Source organism: Talpa europaea (genome assembly GCF_964194135.1).
Source record: "Talpa europaea genome assembly, chromosome: 2".
Classification (NCBI taxonomy): Eukaryota; Metazoa; Chordata; class Mammalia; order Eulipotyphla; family Talpidae; genus Talpa; species Talpa europaea.
In genome coordinates this window covers 2,235,891-2,259,395 of record NC_140068.1, presented here as the reverse complement: position 1 = coordinate 2,259,395, position 23,505 = coordinate 2,235,891, and the positions used below count along the sequence as shown (strand labels likewise).

The window sequence follows — 23,505 nt, the reverse complement described above, 5'->3', positions numbered from 1 at the left end:
TCTAGGTAGCATCCATCCGGTTCCCACAGCCTCCCTCCATGTTTCTCTTTTTATGTTGTTTTTCAATACTTGAGATCATATTTGAAATAGAATTACACGAAGGTTAAGTGCGCCTCATAATTACTCTAGCTCCGCAATGTCGTTCTGGTAAATAAGTCCAGGGCGACGCCAGCCTCGTGCCCACAGCAGTGAGGGCGCGTCCGCCGGGGGGGCAGGATTGTGCCCCAGGCCTGGGGTCAGCCCACCCACGGCGCTGGTCCCAGGAGACCGTTGTCACCATCCCCGTTTGCCCACTGGGTTTGCCACCAGCTCAGGCCTGCACAGAAAGGGCTGCCAGCCCTGGGCCCTCACCACACTGCCCTGGGCCTGCTCCCATTGCTCTGGTGAGCATGGAATTCACTCGGCGCTTGCACACACACACACACACATGCACACGCACTCACGCACGCAGCCATCACCCGTTCCGGGGGTCGGTTACACTCATCACTACTCTGTAGGACAAAACCTTCCAAGTGCCCGGAATTGTGGATTAGCAGCCAAACTAGAGCCTGGAAGTGGCTGTGACCTAAGCCGCCAGCAAGAAGCAGACCCGCGACTCCCCACCGCACCCTACCTGCCCGGCGCCTGGCCAGCTCACGGGGCAACACTCACGGGCCTGAGCACCAAAAAGGATGCTAGGAGGGGCACCCCTTGGCAGGCCTGTTAGCCGATCAGGGGACGCCGGCGCATATGCAAGCCGGCCCAGCCCCTGCCATGGCACATCCAGTCCCTTGTGGTCACGCCGGGCGGCCAGCAAGGTGCTCTCCACACAGTGACCTGAGGCCACGCTGAGCTGGTCCTGCCGCCCGGGTAGGGAGCGCTCCGCGGGGTGGCTGCCTCCCGGCCTCCCTCTGCCCCTCGGGCCTCTGCTTTCCCCGCCGAGGGTTCTCGGCCACGGCTCCTCCTGCTCCCCCGGCTTCCTTGCCAGGAGGCGCTGGCGACTGTCCAGCTTCCAGATGTTTCTCTCCCAGTTCCTCCCTCCAACGCCAGCTGAGGCTTCCGTCCGCCACGTGCACCCCAAGCTGTGTCCTGCACCCCCTGGCCGGGGTGAGCAGAGCTGGGCCCCCTTGGCCTTGCGCCTTCGCACCTGCGGCGCGAGCGCGACATGAGGGCCGCCGGGCTATCCCCGCGCGCCGCTGGGCAATGCTCGGCAGACCGTGCGCACATCCGGAGGGGAGCCCCGGGCCAGGCGCGGGCTGGCCGGGCGGCGCGGCGGGCTTTGGGGTGACGCGAGGCCCAGGGAGGCGGGGAGACCCGCGCGGAGAGCTGGGGGCCAGCCGGAGGGCCCCGGGGCAGGGAGGGACCGAGGGCCGCGCCCCCTTTCCAGGCGCCGTGTCCGGACACCCGAGGTTCCCCGGCCAGTGTCTGGCGTCTTCCACAGAACAACATTTTAATAAGCCGAGGCGTAAATTACTCAGAATGAAGCAGGAAAGTTTGGGAGCAGCTGCGTCGGGCCGGGGTCTGTTTCCACGGTGTGTAATTCTGGGGTGTTTCTACCCCCTAAATGGCACCTTAATACTTTTTGATACTAGTGAATAATCTAGACCAGATTAATCTAAAGTTCTGTTTCTTCTGATTCCTTGAAAAGGACCTTTCTCCATTCCTTTCAAGGGCTCCGAAGCAGCGGAGTCTGCCTTCCGAGCAGGACTCATTGACATGAGTGTGTCACCTCACGCTCTTAAAAGGGTTTTTTTCAAAGAAAGGAACAGCTATAGATCGATCCGGAATGTGAAATCAAACCTGGAGCTAATATTTAGACATCTTCCTAGCCGATCGATGAATTATTCAAGTCACCAGAAAAGATTTCCATGACTTTCCTTTATTCTTCCTATGAAAGCTCTCACAGCAAGAAGTTTCTAGAGAATCCTGTGAACCATGTTGTTCTCCGGAGCTTTTCATGACACTTAGGTCATGAGCAGTGATCAACCATGAGCAATTGATTTCAGCCCAGTGATCACACGGGGCCTCCATCCCTCCCCCAGCAATGGCGTCATTGCACACACACGGCTCACACCTGCTCGCACCTGCTCGGGGTGCACACAGCCGACTCTGCGCGTGACAGTGCACTGGGCTGAGCCAGTGGATGGCCCCTCCAGCCTCTGCCTCCATCCTGCTCATCCAAGAGGCTCTACGGTGAGCAACACCCGCAGGACAGCAGGGGCTTGGAGGCCTTCACCAGCGTGTCTGAGTTACCCGAGGCAACAGCGACATCAGGAACTGCCTGGAGACATGGTTCTTGAGATCACAGAGATGCAGAACTAAAATGTTTATCTTCCACATAAGAAATTAGGAATTACATGCTGATAAAGCAGGAATACAGGCAAACAGCTGGCAGGACCGGTGGAGGAAGTCAGGCCAGGACTCAGGAGGTCACGTATTAGGTGTGTTAGGTCTGGGTGTGGCTAGAATATGGGCTCGTGGTGTTACGAGATTTTTTTCAGGGAAGTTTTAATCATTTTTGAAGATTAAATGAGGATCAAGAAAGTCATGTGTTTTTTTTTTTTTTTTGACATGAGTGAAGAACATAAAAGAGTTAATCACAAAAAGGAAAGAACTGTACAGTCAACATTTTGGTATAGTCTCATAAATCTAATAATAATCTCTCTGACACTTTCCTAGTTTCCAGTTCTAACCTAGATTTTATTTTTGCCAAGATGTTATCTAGTCTGATGCCTCCAACAGCAATTACAGAATATGATTCAATTATTTCTTTAAGGAAAAAAATGAACTTTTTTTTCTGATGGGAAACAAGATATTTAAGGGGAAATGATCTAAACCCCCCCAAAAAAATGCAATTGTTGTAAAAATAGATGAAGAAATTGTACTTCTTCATATTAAAATATTTTTCATAAAACATTAAAAATATATTAATGAGAATTTAATCTCATACAAGAAAGTTAATCTGCTACAATAACATTTTATGTATGTTCATATGAAATTGCAGGGGAGTGAAACAAATTATGTCATCATAATATTGTTTTGTATCCCCTATGGAAATATTTTTATAAAACCATTTAAAAAGCATATTACAGAGGGGGGAAATCTTAGTGAGAATGATATACCTTTAAATAAGTTATTTTCACAGAGAAAGCAAAGAAAATTACTAAAAACAAAATTTACATTTAGTCAATAAAAGTCGGGTTGTCAACACTGGTCTCACTTTCTCCAAAATGCAAAATGGCAGCTCACGGAAAAGAACCAGTGCAGTGAGAACCTTTAAAAAATATTTAAAGGGTTAGATAAACCTTCTTTTTGATTGGACAGCCCTGTCCGTCCTTGCATTTAATTTTTAGCTATAATGGTGACTCAGAATTACAATTTGTACTTTGTTAATTTCATAGAGAATTCCCAAACTGCATATAAATATACGTATGTCATATGTCACATGTGTACTAATACCTGTGGGAATGCAGTTTTCATTCAGTTAAAGAATAATTCTTAATATTTTTTATTTCATCTTGTCTCATGTGTATCAGAATTGAATTTCTTGGTGAAAACGTACATAAAGACCTTTGGTTATTTTGAATCCAGTGGTTAAAATTTCATACATAGCAGGCAGACTTACCCTCCTGTGCAGCCGGCTCCTCATCTGTAAAGCTGTGGCTAATAACATTACCATTCAAGAGGGTGCTGAGAATTAAAATTAAGGCAGCTAAATGTACAAAAGAAGCTTAGCACTTCCAGTGCCCACGGTAAGAACTACATGCTAATTCTTTTTACTGGGTAAGAATTAAAATTTAAGGCACAAACTTCCCGTCGTAAAATAATTAAGTCCTGGGGATTTATTGTAAGTTTGGCTAAGCACCATGACTATGGTCAACAATATTGCATTGCATATTTAAAAGTTGCTATGAGAGTATATCTTAAAAGTGCTCATCACAAGAAATAAAAATTGTGCCGACGTGTGGGGATAAATGTTAAATGGACTGCCCGGGGTCATTTCACGATGTGAACCAACAGATCAGTTATGCCATGCACCTGAAAATAACGCAGTGCTGTACATCAGCTATACCTCAGTTAAGAAAAGAATTAAAACGTAAGTCAAACCATAGGAAACTGACATTTTTGTTGAATAATGGCAATGTCATCTTGTTTAATATAAAACAATGTTTCATTGTTCTTATAGGTACAGGCACGTTAAAAAATCCTTTTTAAAAAGGCTTATTTATTCATGCATACAAGAGCTGGGGTGCAGGCCAGAGGTGCGGGGGGTGAGAGGATTCACCAGAGACAGAGTGGGGAGCAGAACAGGTGGATCTGCTGAAACCCACTGCCGAGGGGAGCAGTGGGGAGAGTGGAGAGGCCTGCTGTGTCCTGTGGGTCAGCTCCCTGGTCAGGGATCCAACTCGTGCTGCAGAGGCTGCTGACAGCTTCCTGGTGCTGATGCTTTTGGGCCACCAGGGAGGCCCACATTAAAAAAATCTTAAATGCATTATAGTTTCATCCAAATTTTTCTTTTCTCTGTTACTCTGATTCTCTTAGGTACAGAGAGAAGAAGGGCATGTACCCAAATATATTTGAGACCAATGTAACCCCCTGAGAGTGGGAGGTCACCCCATCCTCAAGTGGTTACGGGGCCAACCATGAGGAGTTTGAGTTCACCAGGTTTGACCCTCCTGACCGCCAGGGTGGAGGTACGAGCAAGGCCTCGGCTGTAGCTAGACCAGTGATCTAACCACCTGCCCCGTGTTCTCAGCTGGCAGTGGGAGGTTTGGGACATTCGTGAACATACTATGAGCACCTAGAGCTGACCCTAACAGGGACGTGAAAAAAACCAACAGCCTTTGGACGCCTGATAACCATCAAACTGAGGACCCAGTGCTTTGTATAGGTAGTTCATTTAGTCCTTACAGCCACCCTGTGAGAGGCAGCCAGGGACATTTTAACAGATATTCCACTAACAGCAGGGCTGAGGCCCGCTTGCCGCCGGTAACCGGCGCTCTCCACCTATGGAGCCTTATCCAGTGTTCGGGCACACTCGCCTGGGTACCTCGCAAGAGCAGCCACCTGTGAGTCTTTGCCCCATCATCAACCTCACAGAATCCTTTAAGGATCAAGTCAAGGAAAATAAATGAAACTCCTGGCCGATGCTGGACTCCAGATCTCCCCAAAGGGCCAGTCCGGTCCTAGCAGCTTGCTCCTAGCTCCTGGCCCTGTTCCTGACCTCCTGTGCGGTCAGAAGTTTGGCTAACGCCGCCCCTACCAGCCACGGATCCCTCGCTGCGCCCTCCCCACCACAGCCCTGCCAGGGCACCCTCACAGCGCCCCCACCCCCAGCCCAGCCATGACGTCCTCTCAGCTGCAGCTCCGCCTGGGGCAGCCAACCCCAGGTCTCCAGGCGCCCCCCCTAACACCACCGCCTCAGCTTATTGGGAGAACTTGGAGGCTATTTCTGGGGGGAAGTTGCAGCAACTTTCTGCAGAAAACACAGACCCCAAAGTCAATTCCTTTCCCCAAACGCAAATTTGCCATCTTATACTCATTAGGTTTTTTTTAAGCGGAATAATGGAACAAATAATGGAGCACGTGAGTGCCTTTCGTTCCTTCAAGGCAAAAACAGGACTTAAGGGAATTTTGAACTTTTAGTCCTTTAATTGACCTTTGGGTTTTGATATGGGGGGCTGGGGTCCTGGCTAGGTGGTGTTTCACAAGATGAAAGGAAGGTTTGAAGACCAGCACTCGGCTGCCTCAGGGCCTGTGGAGCCTGCCTTGTATTTATTTCCCCTTTTAGATATTTCACCTTTTTAATTAGGCCTGCAGGTAGCTTTCCAATACGAGGAAAACAGCCCTAAATGCTTCACACTGATTTCTGCTTACTTTTTCTTATTTTATAACATTATTTCTCAAACAGGTTGTAATTACCTAAAAGGAAGTGAAAAAAGTGAAAGAATCCCAGACAGCTCAGAACGAAAGAGCACTTGCTCCGAATCCCTCTCCAAGGCATTAGACCAACCTCAATTAATCGCACGGCCCGTGGGCTGTCAGTCTGTCCTTGCAATCGTCAGTGCCAACCAGACATTCAAAGCCCCTCTGGAGTGTTTACTTCCACCTTAGAACCTGTGCTCAATGTAACGTGCAACTGCTGCTGGGAAGCTTCCCCCCATGAGCTCAAGTGAAGCGGGATGGGGGGGGGGGGACTTTCCCACCTATTATTCACTAAAGGGGGTCAAGTTCATCTTCCCACCACAGAGCACCATTGACACAGCTGTGTCTGTTTGAGCCTCACACACACCCCAGTCCTCCTCGCCAACGTGACGTGACCCGAGGTCAGGGCGGAGGCCGTTGGCAGGGCCTTCCCGGCGGCTCAGCGCAGCTGTCCGCACGGCCCGGCCTTAGACAAACAGCAGACTTGGGTTTCCACTGCTACTGGGCTTTCACCTTCGGCGAGAGCAAATGCCCGGGCTGAGCGCCACCTGCATCCTCCGGGGCTCTCCTCGGGAACCGAGGCCCCTGTAGGGGCAGGAATGGCCAGAGGGCAGGTTTTCTATGATCCAGCAGACTGGGTAAAGGAGGAGTCAGAGTCCTCAGGGGCTTTTTGCAGGCTTTTATTGGGGTTCACCAGGCATATGGCAGGCAGGGGGGCCGGGAGGCTGGCAGTCCTCCCAGCCCCCAGCAAATCCTCACTCTGTCTGGGCTCTCTGGCCTTCTTGCTGCTTCTCTGCTCTTCCGTTCGTGCTGCAGCTTCTCGGCTTCTGCTGGCGTCCCCGGGACGCCGCCCTTAAAAGCCCAGTCTCAGCCCAGGTGAATCCCATCTACCTAGGCCCACACCCCACTCCAGGTGCCGCCATCAGGCATGCGTTCAGGACCGCAAGGATCCGTCATCCATCTTAATGGCGGCAGGGCAGAAAAGCCTGACATTTTTTCCTTACCCTACAGTCCCTCTCCCTGCCTCTGCCTCCCAGCCTGGGTACCTGGGGTTGACACTCCCAGGATGCTGTCACCTTTTGGGGTTCCCCACAGAGTCCACAATGTGAAAATGCCAAAACAAGGTGAAATCAACTGAGTAAATTCTGAATGTTTCTGTTTAACAAACGCACCCTTTTCACACCCACATCAAAATAATAGCGATGTTCTGTATGGCCTCAGTTGTAGAACCTGTAGAGTCTTGGCATAAGGCCCTTGTAAACATGAGAGCCACACGGCACCAGGGTCAGGTCCGTGACTGGCCTGGTAGGTCCTTGGGCGCAGTCCTTCATGGCGTGACCCAGAAGGCAAGCTGACGGGGGAGGGTAGGCAGCCACAGGAGAGAGGTTTCTAGAAACCGAATCACCATGCATGCCCCCCCTTCTGGCGATGATAACCCATTAACTTATTCAAAGTAATGTGCTGATTTCCCATTTTCTCTGCATTTCTTAACTCCCTCAGATTCTTTTCGTCCTGGGGGTACCACTGCCAAGGGCGCCCTTGGGGTTACAGTGGCCCCCAGCCATCCTCCTGCTCTCTGAAGCTATGCTGTAGCACCCACTGCCGTAGGAAAACCCAGCCCCAGACTCATCCCTCAAACAACGGGTCCGAGCCCCCACTTTCAAGATGGTGTAAGAATCTGTTGCAGAGACGTCCCGATAAAGGGGCTAAAGAAAAGAATGGGTCATTCTCAGAGGGGAGAAAAGCACACAGCACAGTAGAAGCCTTGCAAAATATTAACCCTCCTTAGTAATTAGCAAAATGCTAACTAACCGTAAGGTAACAGTTTACTAAATTGAAAACAAAATTGTCCTGATAAACCCCCAGCCGTGCAGAGCAGGCGAGCTCAGCTGTCACCGCTAACATCATAACCTTTCTGGAAATCAGTACAGTGGAGGCGGACTGATGGCTACAGCGTGTCCCTGCTCCTGGAAGCAGTGAGCTCCCTTCTGAGAACTGTTTCAAGGAAGCAGAATGAGAGCAAAAGGCAACACACACAAAGATGCTTGTTGCATCATGGCGTAAGACCCTGGAAATCTGGAAGTCACGGAGGTGGCGTGTAGGGGCAGGAATGGACACAGGGCAGGTTTTCTGATCCAGCAGACCGGGTAAAGGAGGAGTCAGAGTCCTCAGTGGCTTTTGCAGGTCCTTTATTTAGATTTACCAGGCACATGGCAGGCAGGGGTGCTGGGGGGCCAGGAGGCTAGCAGGCCTCCCAACCCCCAGCAAGTCTTCACTCTTTCTGGGCTCTCCAGCGACCTCTTTGCTTCTCTGTTCTTGGCTTCTCTGCTTCCCTCTCGGCTGCTTTTGGCGTCCCCGTGACGCCGCCCTTAAAAGCCCCGTCTCAGCCCAGGTGAATCCCATCTACCTAGGCCCACACCCCACTCCAGGGACCACAGGGTTCCGTCATCCATCCTAATGGCGGGAGGGAGAAAAGCCTGATGCTTTTACCTTACCCTACATGGTCCCCAATAATTTATCCTCCTCCAACTCCTCAGCTGTTAAATAGTCATTAAAAATGCAAGTTACGTGACGTATATATATCAGTGCCGCTCACTCCGGGAAGCCCTGCCTCTGCTGACTCGCTCCCACCTCCGTGCTGGGTGCTGGGGGGCTCCTGGGGGGCCCTCAACAGCCCAGCCCAGCCCACAGACAAGTAGATGCTGGTGGCCTTTCAGGGCCCCCGATCACCAGGAGCCTGTGACCAAGGGGACCGGACATGCCCAGAAGGGCCCATCCACAGAGCCTCCTCGGGCCCTGATTTCTCGAGTCTGCTGTTGCTGCTCCTCCAGGCCAAAGGCTCCATGAGAAAACCAAAGCCTGGACGCAGGCGCCATCCCTTGCAGACCTGCAGGCCTGAGGACATGGGACTCACTGGCAGCCGCCTGTGCAGGGGTGCTGCACCCCGAGGGGCAGTGTTCCCAAGAGCCTGGAACTGAGTGGAACAAAGGGTCTAGTCTTGGACAGATGGGGGGCCCTGGGGGGGGTCTCGCTGGATTCCCTACAGAACCCAGGTCTCTCCGCCCACCCCAGGCGCAGGGGCTAGCCTGCTCAGCCGTGCGCCCAGCACCCTCCTCCCACGACATCCGCCCCTGTGTTCTCGGAGTGCAGGGTCAAGACACAAGCACGTGTGGGAGCCGGGCCAAGGCCAGGAGCCCTGAGGTCCCCCCATCCTGAGGGGCCCAGGGCCATGCTGTGAAGAGGCTGTGAGGGCAGGAAGGTTTCTCTGGGCTCAGAGGCCAAAGGCGCAACCAACCCACGCAGTGACGTTGGCAGGTGGGGCTATTTTAGCTGTGAAATTAAGGAGCAGGGGAGCGGGTGCCCTCAGCCCCCCTTCCGTCCCCTCCCTGCCCCGACAGGCTGTAGCTAACAGCCGGCAGCCCCTCTGGCCCCGTCTCTTCCCCGAGGTCAGCACAGGCAAGCCAACCTGTGTCTTCCCCCTGCCCCCGCCACTTGTTTGACATCAAATGTGAATAACAACATAATAGCAAATATCAGATGCCTCCAAACACAACCAGGAGAGCCAAGCACGCATTCTGCTGCCAATGCTAAGTCCCATCTTGACTTTGCTGTGATGTCGGGCACAAGTTCACGTTGAAAAGAAACCCAGTTTTCCCCAGGGCCTCCTGGGACTGCACCCCGCATGGTCAGCCAGCAGCCCAGGGGACAGGCTCATCCAGAATCGCGCTCCTGAAGCAGAAAGACGGGGACTTTGCTGCAGGGAGGCACATGACAGCCGCCGCGCCGGGCAGCCAGACCCCGCCATCTGGGGAGGCCCATGACCAATTTTTCCCACTCATTTAGGCATCAACATACTGGAGAGAACTGGGACTTAGGGAAACTGTAGAGTATAAGCTCAGGCCACAAACTGTTGGCTTATAAAGTCCCACAACTGTCAAATATCTTGATCAGAGACACAAGCAGGGCCCAAGAGTCTAGTCTAGACTAGAACCACAAACTGAGTCTAGAGCGTCCCAAAGGAGGGCGGAGCTCTGCATGCCTGGGAACACAAAGAGGGGTGAGTTTGTCTCTGAGAGAAAGCCCTCATGGGTGACTCCTCCTCTGAGTTGTCAAGTGAACCCCTGTTAAAGCCATTAACGTGTGAAGCTTGCTCCTTCAGCAGCTGGGGCTTCCCCACAGCTGAGTTAAATTATGGTCCAGGGAGACAGATATCAGACCAACTGCACAATGAAAAGTGCTGAAATTTTTCAGCAGCTTGCTCTCTTCATAAAGATGCAGCAATATTCTTTTTAACCCTCAGTCCATCCTGCCAGCAGGCCAGGGCCTCCTGAGCTGAGATTCGAACCCTCCATCAAGCAGAAACCCCTGTGCAGCTTGTGGGCCACGAGGCCCTGCTCCTTGGGGTCACAATTGCTTTATTTCCACACTGCCTTTGTCTCGACTCCCCCACTCCAAGCCCTGACTAAGAGAAAGCAACTGTGTGCACCCAGAGGAATTTTAAGAGATAAAAATGTAACGTGGACAAATAAACATTCTTTATTCTGAAGCATCAAAAGTCAGCATATTTCACCTATCAGCGTTTGCAACAAGCTTTAGTGTCAATTTGAAGGCAAAGCCAGTTGTGCTGCCAGGACAGATGAAATGGTCCCACTGTTGGTTTACCCACCATTTAGATACCTTGCTCTTTTTCTTCCTGTACCATGTAGTGGAATCTCTGGACGTCAGCAAAGCCCCGAGCATTTGGAAACATACTGCTGGGCACTTCTCACATGTGCACCTGGATGTGCTTAACTCACCAGTCCAGGAGCCGATAAAAGTTGATAGTTAAAGCTTCAAAAGCAATTTCGAGGTTGCTTTAAACTGAGACAGCTGTAAAAGGCTTGAAGGTTTTAACTCGATCACTTTTACAGCATTTAAGTGAGTGTGGCCAGCAGACTGCTTTGATTTATTCATGAAATAGATTATTTTTGCATTAATTGAGCACAGTTGATGAGAAAGAATCCCACTCTGTGAAATTTCCAGCTAATGGTTTGGAAACCTGTTTGAATTCTGCGCCCGATAATTCATTCTAGAGTTTTCAGGGTCAATAGTGTAGGCAAGTCGAGATAGATCGCAGATAATCGGGGAAGCAGCTGGTCCCCGATAAAGTGTTCTCACCTAAGTACTTTCAGTGAGCTTATCTACATCCTTATTTTCTGCAATAGAAAAGAGAGAGAATCAAGGCCACAAAGTGTTTTCAGCTGTGGCTCCACGCCCCTATGGCTATGCAAGCTCTTCATCTAGAAGGATTTATCTTGTTGGTGGGGCGGCCGGAAGTGTGGACACAGGTGGCCGGCAGTGTGGACACAGAGCTTCTGAGTTCAGATTTCGTTCCACTAATGAAAGTTCTAACAAATACAGTTTGAAAATACACCTCCCTTGTCGACTGTGCTTGTGGATAATGCGTTAGAAATCTGAGATTTCTTTTTTCTTTTTGTGCCTCAGTTACAGCAACAAGAAAAGTAGAACTGAAAATAGGTTGTATCATTAATGCCTCCTGGAACTGGGAGGGTGTGAGAGCAGCTGTCATTCTGGCTCCATTTTCAAAGTTTATAGCATCGTCTAAAAGAAGCAAAATTATTTCCAACAGGTTTGCATCACTCCAGAAAGCAGCAATCAATATTTCCTTTCCAATTGAACACAATTATATGGCTGTTTCTCGAGCTAGCTAAAAAGTAGCATGTGGCTTTGTAAGAAATTATATTCAAGAAAATTTAGATACTAAAAAAAAAACACTCAAAGTCCAGCTTTCTCTTTACCTTAGAGCAAAGGCTGCTAATAACATGAATGAAAGAATCTGACTTTTTCCTTTTGGAAAAAGAAAGGATTTTTTCTTCTCAAATTTAAAGGTGATTTGGGCAAGCTGCGCTTTATTTTTTTTATTTATTTTCTTTATTTATGCATACAAGAACTGGGGCGTAGGCCAGCGGAAACGGGTAGGGTGTGAAAGGATTCACCAGAGACAGGGTGGGGAGCAAAACAGGTGGATTGACTGAAACACAATGCTGAGGGGAGCAGTGGGGAGACAGGAGAGGTCTGCTGCACCATATGGTTCAGTTCCCTGGCCGGGGATTGAACTCATGCTGCAGTGGCTTCTGAGACTTAACCCTTTGCACTGCCAGGGAAGCCTCAAGTAAGCTACACTTTCAATCCAGGAGCACTTTGGGAGACAGTCCTCTGACTTGAGACCCTCCATGACCTTAAATTCTTCTGAACAAAGCCTTCTAAATTCACATAAACACTATTTTCATGAATAAGAACTCGCAGGTTTGTACATTGTGAATAAAGAATTTTTTATTTACAAGACTCAAGAAGTCGTGAACACTACATTTAACAAGCAATTATCTAGAGCTTGAATTTGTGAAATAGTGAAATCATACAGTGTTTGTCTTTCTCTGTGTGGTTTATTTCACAAAGATTTTACCCACTAGGTCCATCCTTGTTATTGCAAGTGGCAGGATTTCATCCCTTTCTATAGCTGTATAGTATTCCTCTGTGTGTGTGTGTGTGTGTGTGTCCTCTTCTTTATCTATTTACCAGTCAATGGACACTTAGGTTGTTTCCAGCTCTCGACTACTATAAATAATGATCCAGTAAACATGAGGGTTGCATATATCTTTTTGAATTAGCATTTTTGTACTTTTGGGACCAATACCCACAAGTGGGATAACTGGATCTTAATTTCCTGAGGCATCACCCTTCTGCTTTCCACAGTGACCGCACCAATTTACATCCTGCCCCCCACCCCGTACAAGGCTCCTCTTCCCCCCCAGATCTGCTCCAAAAGCACTTGATATTTATCTTTTAGAGCATCACCACTCTGGCAGGTGGGAGGCAAATATCTTGTTGCTTGATTTGCGTGTCTCTAGTAACAGCAGGTGGGGAGCATCTGCCCCTGTGCTGCTGACATCTGGATGTCTTCTTTGGAGAAGAATCTATGCAGATCCACCGCCCATTTTTCTTTTTTTTTTTTAAGATTTATTTATTTTTATACAATAGCTGGGGTACAGGCCAGAGGCATGGGAGGGTGAGAGGATTCACCAGTGACAGAGAAGGGAGCAGAACAGGCAGATGGACCGAAAGCACTGCTGAGGGGAGCAGCGGGTGAGACAGGAGAGGTCTGCCGTGCCATATGGGTATGGCCAGGAATCGAATCCACGCTGCAGAGGCTGCAGACAGCTCCACAGCGCTGTGCTCAACACACTGGGCCACTGGGGAGGCCGCCCACTGCCCACTTTTCAATCAGGTTTTTGTTGCTGTTGTTGAGTCTTACGGGTTCTGCCTTTATCTTGGATCTTTTCTCTTGTTGGACACATGCTAGACAAATGTCATCTTATCCTTTTCCTGGTGGCCGGCGATTAGGGGCGCCCCCTGGTCTGATTGTGCTAGAGGCCCCCCCCCCAGCAGGGGCCAATGGCATGAGCACACTGGCTCTCTGTCTACATTTCTCTCTTGTGTACGTGAAGCCCTGCAGCATCCTCCTACCTAACACCTACTGAGCCCAGAACATCACACATGCTCACCAAGGGGTTGGGGGTGAAGTTAATCCTAGGATTTCCCCATTGAAATCAGTCAGCCTTGCTTCTTGTCTTCCTGCACATATCTCTGTAATAGAAGGCTTATTTCAAGGACTTTTTTATGAAATAAAGATAGCACAATAGTTCATATCATTGATGGAAGCTCAGATGAGCAGGTGACTGCCCATGCAGCATGGGTGAATTGGCTGCAGCAAGGAGAGTCTCCCCCCTGCCCATCCCACATCCACTCAGCGAGACCCTCTTCCCTCATGACATCCTTGTCTCCAGGGGGAAAGCTTTCCTGCAGTGGAAAGACAGCTTCTCCCAGCTTGCGTGTAACCTGTGTTGACATATGATGCTTGGACATTTCCTTCTGTATCTTTCGATCATCTTTCTTGTTACCCTTCAGCAGACACCTACCCCAATTTCTCTTTCTCAGTATCCCAGTGTCACTCCCGACCTGTATCACTTTGCTGTTATTTCACCACTCTAAAACTCAGCAATAATCTTTAGCTCAGAGGGCTTAGTTTTAGATGACATTATGCTGTCATTTAAACATCATTATTGTTGCTATTATTATTCCACTGTGAGGAACACCAGCAGGGAATATATTTAGGACAGAAAGCTGGTTAGAACACTCTGCTCCTTTTTGGATCTTGTCTGCTCATTGTAGCATGTTGGTCAACAAGAAAAGAGAGAAGCGGACCTCCCTGGTGGTGCCAGGGCTTAAGATGCAACCTATGAAGCTGTCTGCGGCCTCTACAGCGTGAGTTCGACCCCCGGCCAGCCAGGGAGCAACCCACATGGCGCAGCAGACCTCTCCTGTCTCGCCCACTGCTCCCCTCAGCTGCGTACCTCGGTCAGTCTGCCTGTTCTGCTCCCCACTCTGTCTCTGGTGAGTCCTCTCACAACCCATGCCTCTGGCCTGTACCCCAGCTCGTGTATGCATAAGTAAATAAATCTTAAAAAAAAGAAAAGAAAGGAAAAAAAAGAAAAAAAGAAAAGAAAAGAGAAGAGAGAAGCTTTCATTTACAAGCATGAATTTATCTCAGTGCAGGGGCTGGATCTCTTGTTAAAATTACCCTGTAGAGTGACAAATTCTTGCACCCATCTGGTTTTGCTCAGTAGAACTTTCAGGTCAACATAGTTATCTCAGGGATGACACCAACTCACCTTTTGTCATCTTGACCAAATCACTGTTAACTGCATATATAGAAATACCCTTCCATACATTTGGTCACTGTCCTAAGAACTCAAAATCTGTCAAGGTTTAGTAAAGCAGATAGATTTAGCAGAATGGAGTAACTTTTGGTAACATGTCAACAAATAATCTGAGATTTTGACAGTGTTGTCTTTCTTAACTAGAGTTGATTATACAAACATTTTGTCCTTTCAGACTTTCTTAGAACTGAATTTTCAAGCTGAATTTTATCCTTAGATTTGTGCTTACCTTGAAGAATTGAATGGTTGCTTTGTGACCATCTGACAGTTGAGATACAATCCGCCCATTGACTAGCCACTGCTTTCAAGAGTTTGCTGGGAGTTATACTGTGATATTATAAAATACAATGTTAGAAAGTGTAGGAGCCAAAGAACACCCACAATTCAGCCCCCTCTATGTCCAGGAAAGATCACTGATCCCAGGGAAATTAAGTAACTGTCCTTGTTAAACATCTGCTACATTATTGAGTAATTGTAGTGCATTTATTTGCCTTGAAGCTCAGTGTCCTTTCCACTCTATGGCTACACCCACTGTTATCATTGTTAATTTCTCCGAGAAATAAATCTATTTTGCAGTTGGAAGGTGGCAATTGTTTAGAAATACCCATCTATCGGAAGGAAAATTTATATAGTTAATTGACAGTTGGGTCACGATCCAAGGTAGTATCAGTTTCACACGGCCTTAATGCCCCCTCCAGAAGATGAACACCTTTCCTTGAGCTTTCAAAACGATGACGGCTCGGTAGTCCCCTGCCTTAGTCACCCAGCTCCAGTGTCAAAAGAGAGGAAGGGAGAGACACCCAGCTGGGAATGGCGGGTTTGCTTCAAAGCTCTTATCTTCAGAGGGAAGAAATCTTGTGAATTTCATTAATGTCAACAAGATCTGAGAAGATTTGAAGCATTTAAGCCCGTGGGCCCCTCTAGTACGCCAGATGCTGTGGTTAGTCTAAGTTTTTGGTTTCAAAACCATTGCAACTTTGATTCACGCCCCCATGAACCAAGGCTTTGGAAATATCCTTTGTACTTGATACTTCAGGGTATGTTGAGAACCATCATTTTCCAAGAGAATCAGGCAGCCGAGGAAGCCATGGCTAAGTTTAGGCCAAACACGGAAATGCCCAGAATTCCAAATGGGGTGACTTGTGTTTTGGTTGAAGAAAAAAATAGGATTGATCCTTTCAAAGCAACATCACAAAACTTACCAAAAAAATAAATAAAGAAGCATTTCCTAGGATTCTAAGAACATCTAACCTCAAAACACCTCCCAAAAAGGCTTCCTTTCTCACTCAAAGTAGAAAAACAAACGTGGCCCTACACTTCACCCCTCTCTTCACTTTCTCCTGCATTCCCTCATCTCCAGGGATGTCACCGGCTCATAGTTGTTTCCACCAAATTTTTACATTATGGGAGAAACCCCTTTTATTGCAAAATAAGTCATGTCATCTCTATAAATTAAATTAAATCCAAGCTAACCAGACATAAACAGGTATTTCTGGCAAAGCAGATGTTGAGATTTTAATCTAGGTCTTGGAATTGAAAATATCTTAAAAGATAAGGTGCATCTGTGTCTCTTTTCTCCCTTTGTTAATTCAAATGAAAAAGAAAAATCTCAAAACAGCGACGTCGAAACTCATAAACATTTTGAGTTACCGTTTTAATGACCTGGGATCTTTTAAATAAATCCCTTTTGAAAAATATTTGTTCCACTCCACCAAAAAGGGCCTTTCCACTCATGCCACTGAGTGCACAGGAGTTAGACTTTGGGTCACCTCAATCTGGTGACTGCCCAGTCCTCTCAACCTCTAAATCCAAAGAGAAAAGTCGTTCAGACTCATCCAACAGGAAATCTGTGAGGGTCTACCTCACGGGAGGCGTCGCAGGAAGTCACCTTGCAGCAGGCCCAGCCACACCTGTCAGGGCCTGAGTCCCGGCCGCGGGGCTCCCTTCTCTGCTGGCGATACGTCACTGCCCGCCAGGAGAAGGAGTGGGCCCTGGCAGAGGCTGATGCCACCTGCTGCAGGTGCTGACAGGTTGGGCTTTGACACTCTTGAGAAACAAAGCAAAACAAAAAAAAAAGCCATTTCTGATCCAGAAAGGAAAAGTGTGGTTCTGCTGTTGGCACCTGTCTGTCTTGACTTCCACCGCGTGCTGCCTCAGGGAGGCTCCCTGGCCTGCAAGGCGTGCCAGTCTTCTCACCCGGCCACGGGTGAAGATGCAGCTCGCTGCAAGCCGCTGGGGGACGGTGGAGGCGAAGGCCAGGTGGGCTGTGGGCTGGGCTGGCCCCGGTTTCCACTCAGATATCCGGAGGCACAGAGGCCACGCTGTCACAGCTGTGGGCCACGGCGGTGTCTGTATCAGCCTGAGGCGCATGGACACTGGCTGCCCGGCTCCCTGTGTGTGCTGCCACAGGCTATGGTGACTGGCTCTGTCAGGTTAATCATCTTTTATTTATCTGAGATACTTGCTGGTTCCTGCAATTACTTAAAAGTGCTGCTGGACACTTCAGAGGTGCCCCTGGCATCACGGAACTGGAGCTTCAGACGTGACTGTCAGTGTGAGGGGCGTCCAGGACAACACTGGGGCTCCATGTGGGTCCCTGCCCATGGCTTCCTCACTCACTCAGGAGACATATTCAGGTTTCCCAAGTTAGCATTTTCTCCAAGTGGCCCCCCACTTCTCACAGGGGAGTGAAGTCAGTATGGGACTCCCCCACACATGCGTGGGACGGGTCCACATTGAAAAGACCAGAAACCAGAGCTGGCAAGGATGTGCAGAGAAGGGCTTGGGTGCCCGGAGTGGGGTGTAGGCTGGCCAAGCCCCCATGGAAAAACAGTGTGGAGGTTTCTAAAAATAGATCTGCCAGATGGCCCAGCAATTCCACTCTCAGGGCCTGCCCGGAGAATGCAAAACCCTTCATTAGGCTGCCCCCGTGCTCATGTGCACGCTGCACAGCGCCAGGTGGCTGGGGTGGCCTGAGCGCCCAGGCCGCGTGCACCGGTCTGTGGTTGGCACAACGGAGTGGCCCACGGCCGCAGGGAAGGTGGAGTCTTGCTATTTGCGACAACGTGGATGGAATTGGAAGGGACCGTGCTCAGCAAAGTGAGTCAGAAAGAAAATACTGTGATTTCACTCATATGTGGGATATAAAGGGAAAAGGCAGAGGGACAGACAGAACTAAACCAAATCAACCCCTCAGGATCCAACCGCAGGACTGAGGCTCCCAAGGGGGAGTTTGGGGGTGAAGGGGAGACACGCCCTGGACCGGGGCGGAGGCTATGGGTGTTTCGGTGGTGAGTGTGGTGACACTGACCTGAAGAGGCTCAAACCTATGCCCTAAATCACACACAGCGCTACACCCCAAGGGTACCTTAATTTTAGAAAAATGATTTTAAAAATATTGACTCCTCAGCCTCTACAAGCACCAATTCTGGGGTAGTTTCGGGGGAGCAGGTGGAGGGGGGCAGATGCTCGCCCCCAGGGACCGCCTCTGTTCCTCTAGAGATCTCAGCACTAACAGAGGCCTCCCCCTGAAATCATGCCCGCTTACTCCCCAAGTGTCACAGCGGTGCAGGGAGGTTTCATAAACTCGGCAGAACGTGATGCCTCGCGCAGTTGGACGGAGCATCTTGTTTCCTCTCGTGGACGCCCGACAGAGTCCTTCCGTTCTTAAATCGCTCGTTGTGCGTTGCTTAAGGACATCTGTCTATTTAAGACTCTACCAGAAGGCACTGGATTCAGAAACATCCGTGTTGACCTGGCCTGCCCGTCCACCGCCACGCCCTCGGCTGCTGCTCTTCATGTCTCTCAGATGCCATGTGCCGGCTTGTCTCAGCCCCTCGCAATTCCAGGGGCGAAATGTGTGTCCCAGTCTGGTGCCTGGTCACAGCCAACTCCCAGGCAGGGCCTCAGCTCCTGAACACCACGTGTCCCTGGGGCCACCGCAAAGGGAGGTCATGTTGGACATGCATCCTGATCAAAATGGCGTCTAGAAGCGGAAGCATCCAGACGGGGACAGTTCTACAGAGGCTTAGCTAGAAGTAGAGCATATGGATGCTTGAAGAGACCCCTCCCACATCAACAAGCAGTACAACGATGCATTTAAACTCACTTGCCCAGGAGCAGCTTCCCAGCAGCAGGGACATGTCTGCTGCAGGAGGGAGTCTCCAGGAGGAGAAAGGAAATCCGTGTCGTCCTCTGCTTGCACATTATCCCTTTAGAAATGCAAAGTCTGCTTTAAACCTCTGCTCTGTGCTGTTTGTTTGGTTATAAATAAAACATATCTTTTCCACCATCAATGTAGCTCTCCAGCGACTGGACATAAAATAGATTCCTCACTCCCTAAACCGAAATGTCATCTTCCTAATCATAATTGACAATTGTAAATAACCAGCTGGTTTTTTTAAGCATCCTATTCTCATAAGCATATTTTCCAACAACATCATATGTGTCTAAAAACAGGGAGCTCAAGTTAGTCATCTCAAGTTCAGATGCTCCATGACACTGACACGCAGCAGTGTTGAGTTGAGACCACGTCGTCACCTGCCTCCTGGTGGGGTCAGACACTGATCTGGGGCCCATCACCGCTGCAGCCTGAAAAATAAGGCATCTGTTCCATGTGTAGCCTTTTTCCGCCCCAAGGATACACATTCTGCAGCCACAAAACATTCCCAACTCCAACTCATTTTCTGAATAAGCAGCTTCTGTTCTGCTCTGCTCTTTTTATCATTGGGGTTTATACACTGTCAAAAAACAAAAAAGCTACATAGTTTACTAACTCCTACAGTAAAATATCTTTTAAGAAGTAAGAATGGGTTATTATTGGAATAGCGTGCTCCTTGTCCTTATAGTGTTCTGGAAGGCGGTGGAAAAAACAGGGTGTGTTAGCTTCCCATTGTGCAAAGACTTTCCAAACCCCTCTGCCTCCATCGGGAAAATATGCCCATCCGTGGTCTGTTCAGATCTTGACCTTTTGACTAATGCGCCAACACAGGCACCGTTTATTAGTGACTAACTGACCAATCTCGGTCCCAGAGGAACCAGAGGAGGGTTGGTGGAACTTAGCATCATTCCCAGCCGCATGTCCTTGCGCCTGATGGGGGCGTGCTGGGGGTTCGCTGGCCTGTGCGATGTAGGCCGCGCTGCTCCCCTGGACGGAATCCTGGGGAGCTGAACCAATCCTGCAGAGACCATGCCCCAGGCTGGTCCCATAATCCCGGCCCCTTTTTCTGACCCTTTGGCTCTTTTGTCCCACCTGTAACAAATATCAACACACAGTCCTCCTTCTCTCTGAGTTCCACCTCCTCCTCTCTGAATTCTGGAAAGTTCCTCCAAGTGGATTATACCACGTCATCCTCCCCTCGAGGACAATCTGTGCTACCTCTCCTCCAGAATGCTGAGTAAATTTTTACAAAATAAAGGCTTTTTCTGTTTTCATGATTTATCTTTTGCTCAAAAGTAACATGGCGAGAATCCTTTGTTCAGAAGTCTCAGGCCCTGCTTCTTCTCTCACGCCCGTCCTTGGAGGTTGGGGGTCATTGACTGCCCGAAATATCCAACTGTTGCTGGATTTTCTGAAACTGTAACTGAAATCCAGCTTTTGCTGCAAAGCGTGGCTCCCGCCCCGCGCAGGCAACAGCCCTGGTGGTCACAGTGGCCTCGCTGGCCTTGCCCTCGCTCTTCCAGAAAACTTTGCCTGCTGTCCCCGCGCCTGGAAAATGACCAGAATAGCAACTTGTCTTCTCTCGGCTACAGAAGACAGAGATACCCTGTCCCCGATAACTGGGGGGAAAGACTCAGAGCGTCGTTTTTCTCGTTTCTTATGTCCACCTTCAAGCAAGTTAAACATCTGAAATGTGACTAAATCACACCCCTCTGGCAAGGTCTGCTGAGCTGCTCCCCTTGCCTGGGCCTCTGCGCCTCTGTCCCCCTGGCCCGGCCTCCCTCAGGCCCTCCGCGCTGGTCACTGTGAGCCGGGCCCCGAGGTGCCTGGCTCGCGGAGGGTGGACCTGGCGGCCTTGGGAGTCCCAGGCAAATGCAGTAGGAGGGCCATGATGACTGTGATTAGAGGGAAACCGCGGGGTTTTATCTCCTGGATTGAGGCCAAGGCTCCTGCTTCAGTCAGACTCCCACCCCGCAGGTGGGAGTGGGTGTTTCTTATCTGCGTGGTTGAGGTGGCATTTGTAGGGTACCTCAGGCAGGGTGCCCCAGGCCACTGAGGCCTGGAAATCCCACCCCAGGAACCTGAGGCAGCTCCTGGCCTGGGTGAGGGCTCAGACTAGCCCTCCCGGTTCTGGGGACTCTCTCACACTGGCAGGGGCACAACCCTCCACAAGGGACAGCTGTCGTCCACACGCCGGGTGACCAGGCAGGAGCAGCCACCCCAGGAAAGGCCGTTGCTCCCAGCCCCGCCCTGGCCCGGTGCTGCACCCTCCAGGGCCTAAACGGCCAAGCGACAGGGCCAGAGAGCTCCCTGGCCCCAGGTGTGGAGACCCGGCGGGCTGCTGCTCTGCCTCCGTGGCCTGGGCTGGCTCCCGACCCCCGACAGCGGGTCCTGAAGGTGCCCCGTCAGGGTGTCCAGTCCCAAGCACACTCTGTGCAACGCCGGGCCTGAGGGGGGGGGTCTCTGACCACCAACTGCCTTGTGGCGTGACTAACCCTCGCCCACTCTGTCACCTCCAGCGTGGAGAGCAGCTCTCGCCAGCTCCGACAGGGACGTGGCCATCCGTTTGTATGTCCATCACCCTCCCAAGATGCTGCAGATCCGCACTCACGAGACAGGCCCACACCCTCACAGCACACAGGCCCGCGTGGGGCGTCTCGGGAACGGCTGATAGTAACCGGCTTCTTTGTGTGTTTGCATGAACCAGTTAACTCGGGAGACGGCATCGACTACAGCCAGCAGAAGCGGGAGAACATTGGCGACCTGATCCAGGAGACCCTGGAGGCCTTCGAGCGCTACGGAGGGGAGGACGCGTTCATCAACATCAAGTACATGGTCCCCACCTACGAGTCATGCTTGCTGAACTAGCGGGGGGCTGCCGGGCGTCGAGCGAGGCCCCCTTAGTCTCTGATCGTCTGTCTCCGCTGCTTGTAGCATCTCCTTGTTTGTGACTCTCCAGCTGCTGAAAGTGGCTCATGGGCCATGGACTGTTAGCCCTATTGAGAACAAGGCTTCCCAATACATAAATAGTGCCTGTTTCCTAGATTACAATAGCGTACTGTGCTTATTTGTTCTAAGAGAAGAATCGCTCCTTTATCCAGCTCCTACAGAAGCTGGGTCTGAGTTAAACCTTCAGTTGTGTAGACAATAAAACTATAATTTTCATACGCAATTCAGCAAGTGCTGTTCTGTGTCTGCCTGCCCGAGGGTGATGTCAGAGGTGGTGAGAGAAGCGTTTATGCCGACTGCTTAATAGGTGTTTGTCATGGAGAGAAACCTCTGCCGCGGTCCTGAGCAGCGGGGGCTTCCGTGCAGCTGCGGGCTCCACACCCCGGCCCGGCGCGAGGCCTTCGGCCCCCGGAAGCGCCGCAAGGCACGGGGCTAGCGCTGCGGGCCGAGGTCGGGAAGCGGGGCTGTCGGGTTACGCTGGGCGGGTGGGCAGGGCAGGGTTAGGTGAACATGACTGAAAGACCAGCTAGTTGAGTCCTTGACCCTCCACATCGGGACAGGCCTTGCTGCGGCCCCAGCATGTCAACGATGTCATCTGGCCGCTTGTGGGGCTTTCCATCATTTTTGAAGATGAGCTCCAGGCACCTGACGACCCATCCTTCTGCCTCCTCCCATGAGGTGGACGGGCTCGCCCACCCCTCTCTGTAGGGCTGAGGTGCTGCTGGGCACTGTATTGAGACCAACAAGAAAAAGAAAAAAAGACGTGCACTTTCTCACTCGGAGAAAGGCAAAAGGCAATCAGCCCGACGAGGGCTTCTGGGCATGGGGGCGCCTAAAACTCAGCCCAGAAAGCCTGAGCACGCTGGAACCCCAACTGCACCCCTGAGCTCGGCCGTGCCCTGGCCAGAGACGCAGAGCCCAGTGCGTTTCATCCTCCTGCGAAGCACAGCCTCTGCACGAAGGCTGGTCAGGGTAGCCGGCACCTGCCTGGCTGATTATTGAAGACACCTGTCCCAAAAGGCAAACATTAAGGGGAACCCGGGTCATCGCTGAGCTGCTGGGATGACCGGGGCAGCGTCTGAGGAACACCACCTAGCTTCCGGAAGCTTCTTATAGGATCAAGGGAGACACACTGCTGGGCAGGACAAATGGGCCTTCCTGTGTGATGCCTTGAAAAGATGGCGCTAGAAGTGGACATGGCGCGTGAAAGCAGGTGCTTCTCCCCGGGGTGCCAATCCCTTACACCCGCCCTCCGCAGTCCTCGCGCCGGCCGTGGGATCCAGCAGCCCCCAAGGCCATGAGCTGACATCACATTTGAAAGTCCTACTGGAATCTCCTGCCCAGCCCTCCCAGGATGCGCAAAGCCCCTGGTCTGCATAGACGCGGGCCAGGCCTTGCCCCTGGGCCAGGCTCCTGAAAACGCCTGCCCCACGCAGCCTCGGCAGCCAAGTGGCCGCCTCCCTTCCTGCTCTCGCTGATGCCGCCGCGGCCGGGGAGCCAGCCGCTCTCAGCCACAGGGTTCCTCGCTGCCGCCCACTGGCAGGAACCTCATGCCCACTGCGGGTGAGCTCTGGAAGTGCCCAGGGGGTCCTCACACCACTCAAACTTTTATTTCAAAGAGAAACAACGGGTGGATAACAGCCGCTGGCCTGGCCTGGCCCGGCAAGGCCACTTCAGTCTGGGAACCAACCGGGGTGCAATAACCTGCAAGGCGGT

General features: G+C 50.8%; 1 protein-coding gene across 1 annotated transcript in view; it reads left to right on the top strand.

Annotated features, from left to right (window-relative positions):
* Positions 1 to 21,708, top strand: part of PACRG (parkin coregulated) — a gene marked incomplete at both ends in the record, with an annotated part of 405,213 nt that extends 383,505 nt beyond the window's left edge. The window contains one exon of the mRNA XM_084228954.1: positions 21,548 to 21,708. Within this exon, the coding sequence (XP_084085080.1) occupies positions 21,548 to 21,708 (161 nt within the window). The remainder of the gene's footprint in view (positions 1 to 21,547) is intronic.
* Between the last annotated feature and the right edge of the window lie 1,797 nt (positions 21,709 to 23,505).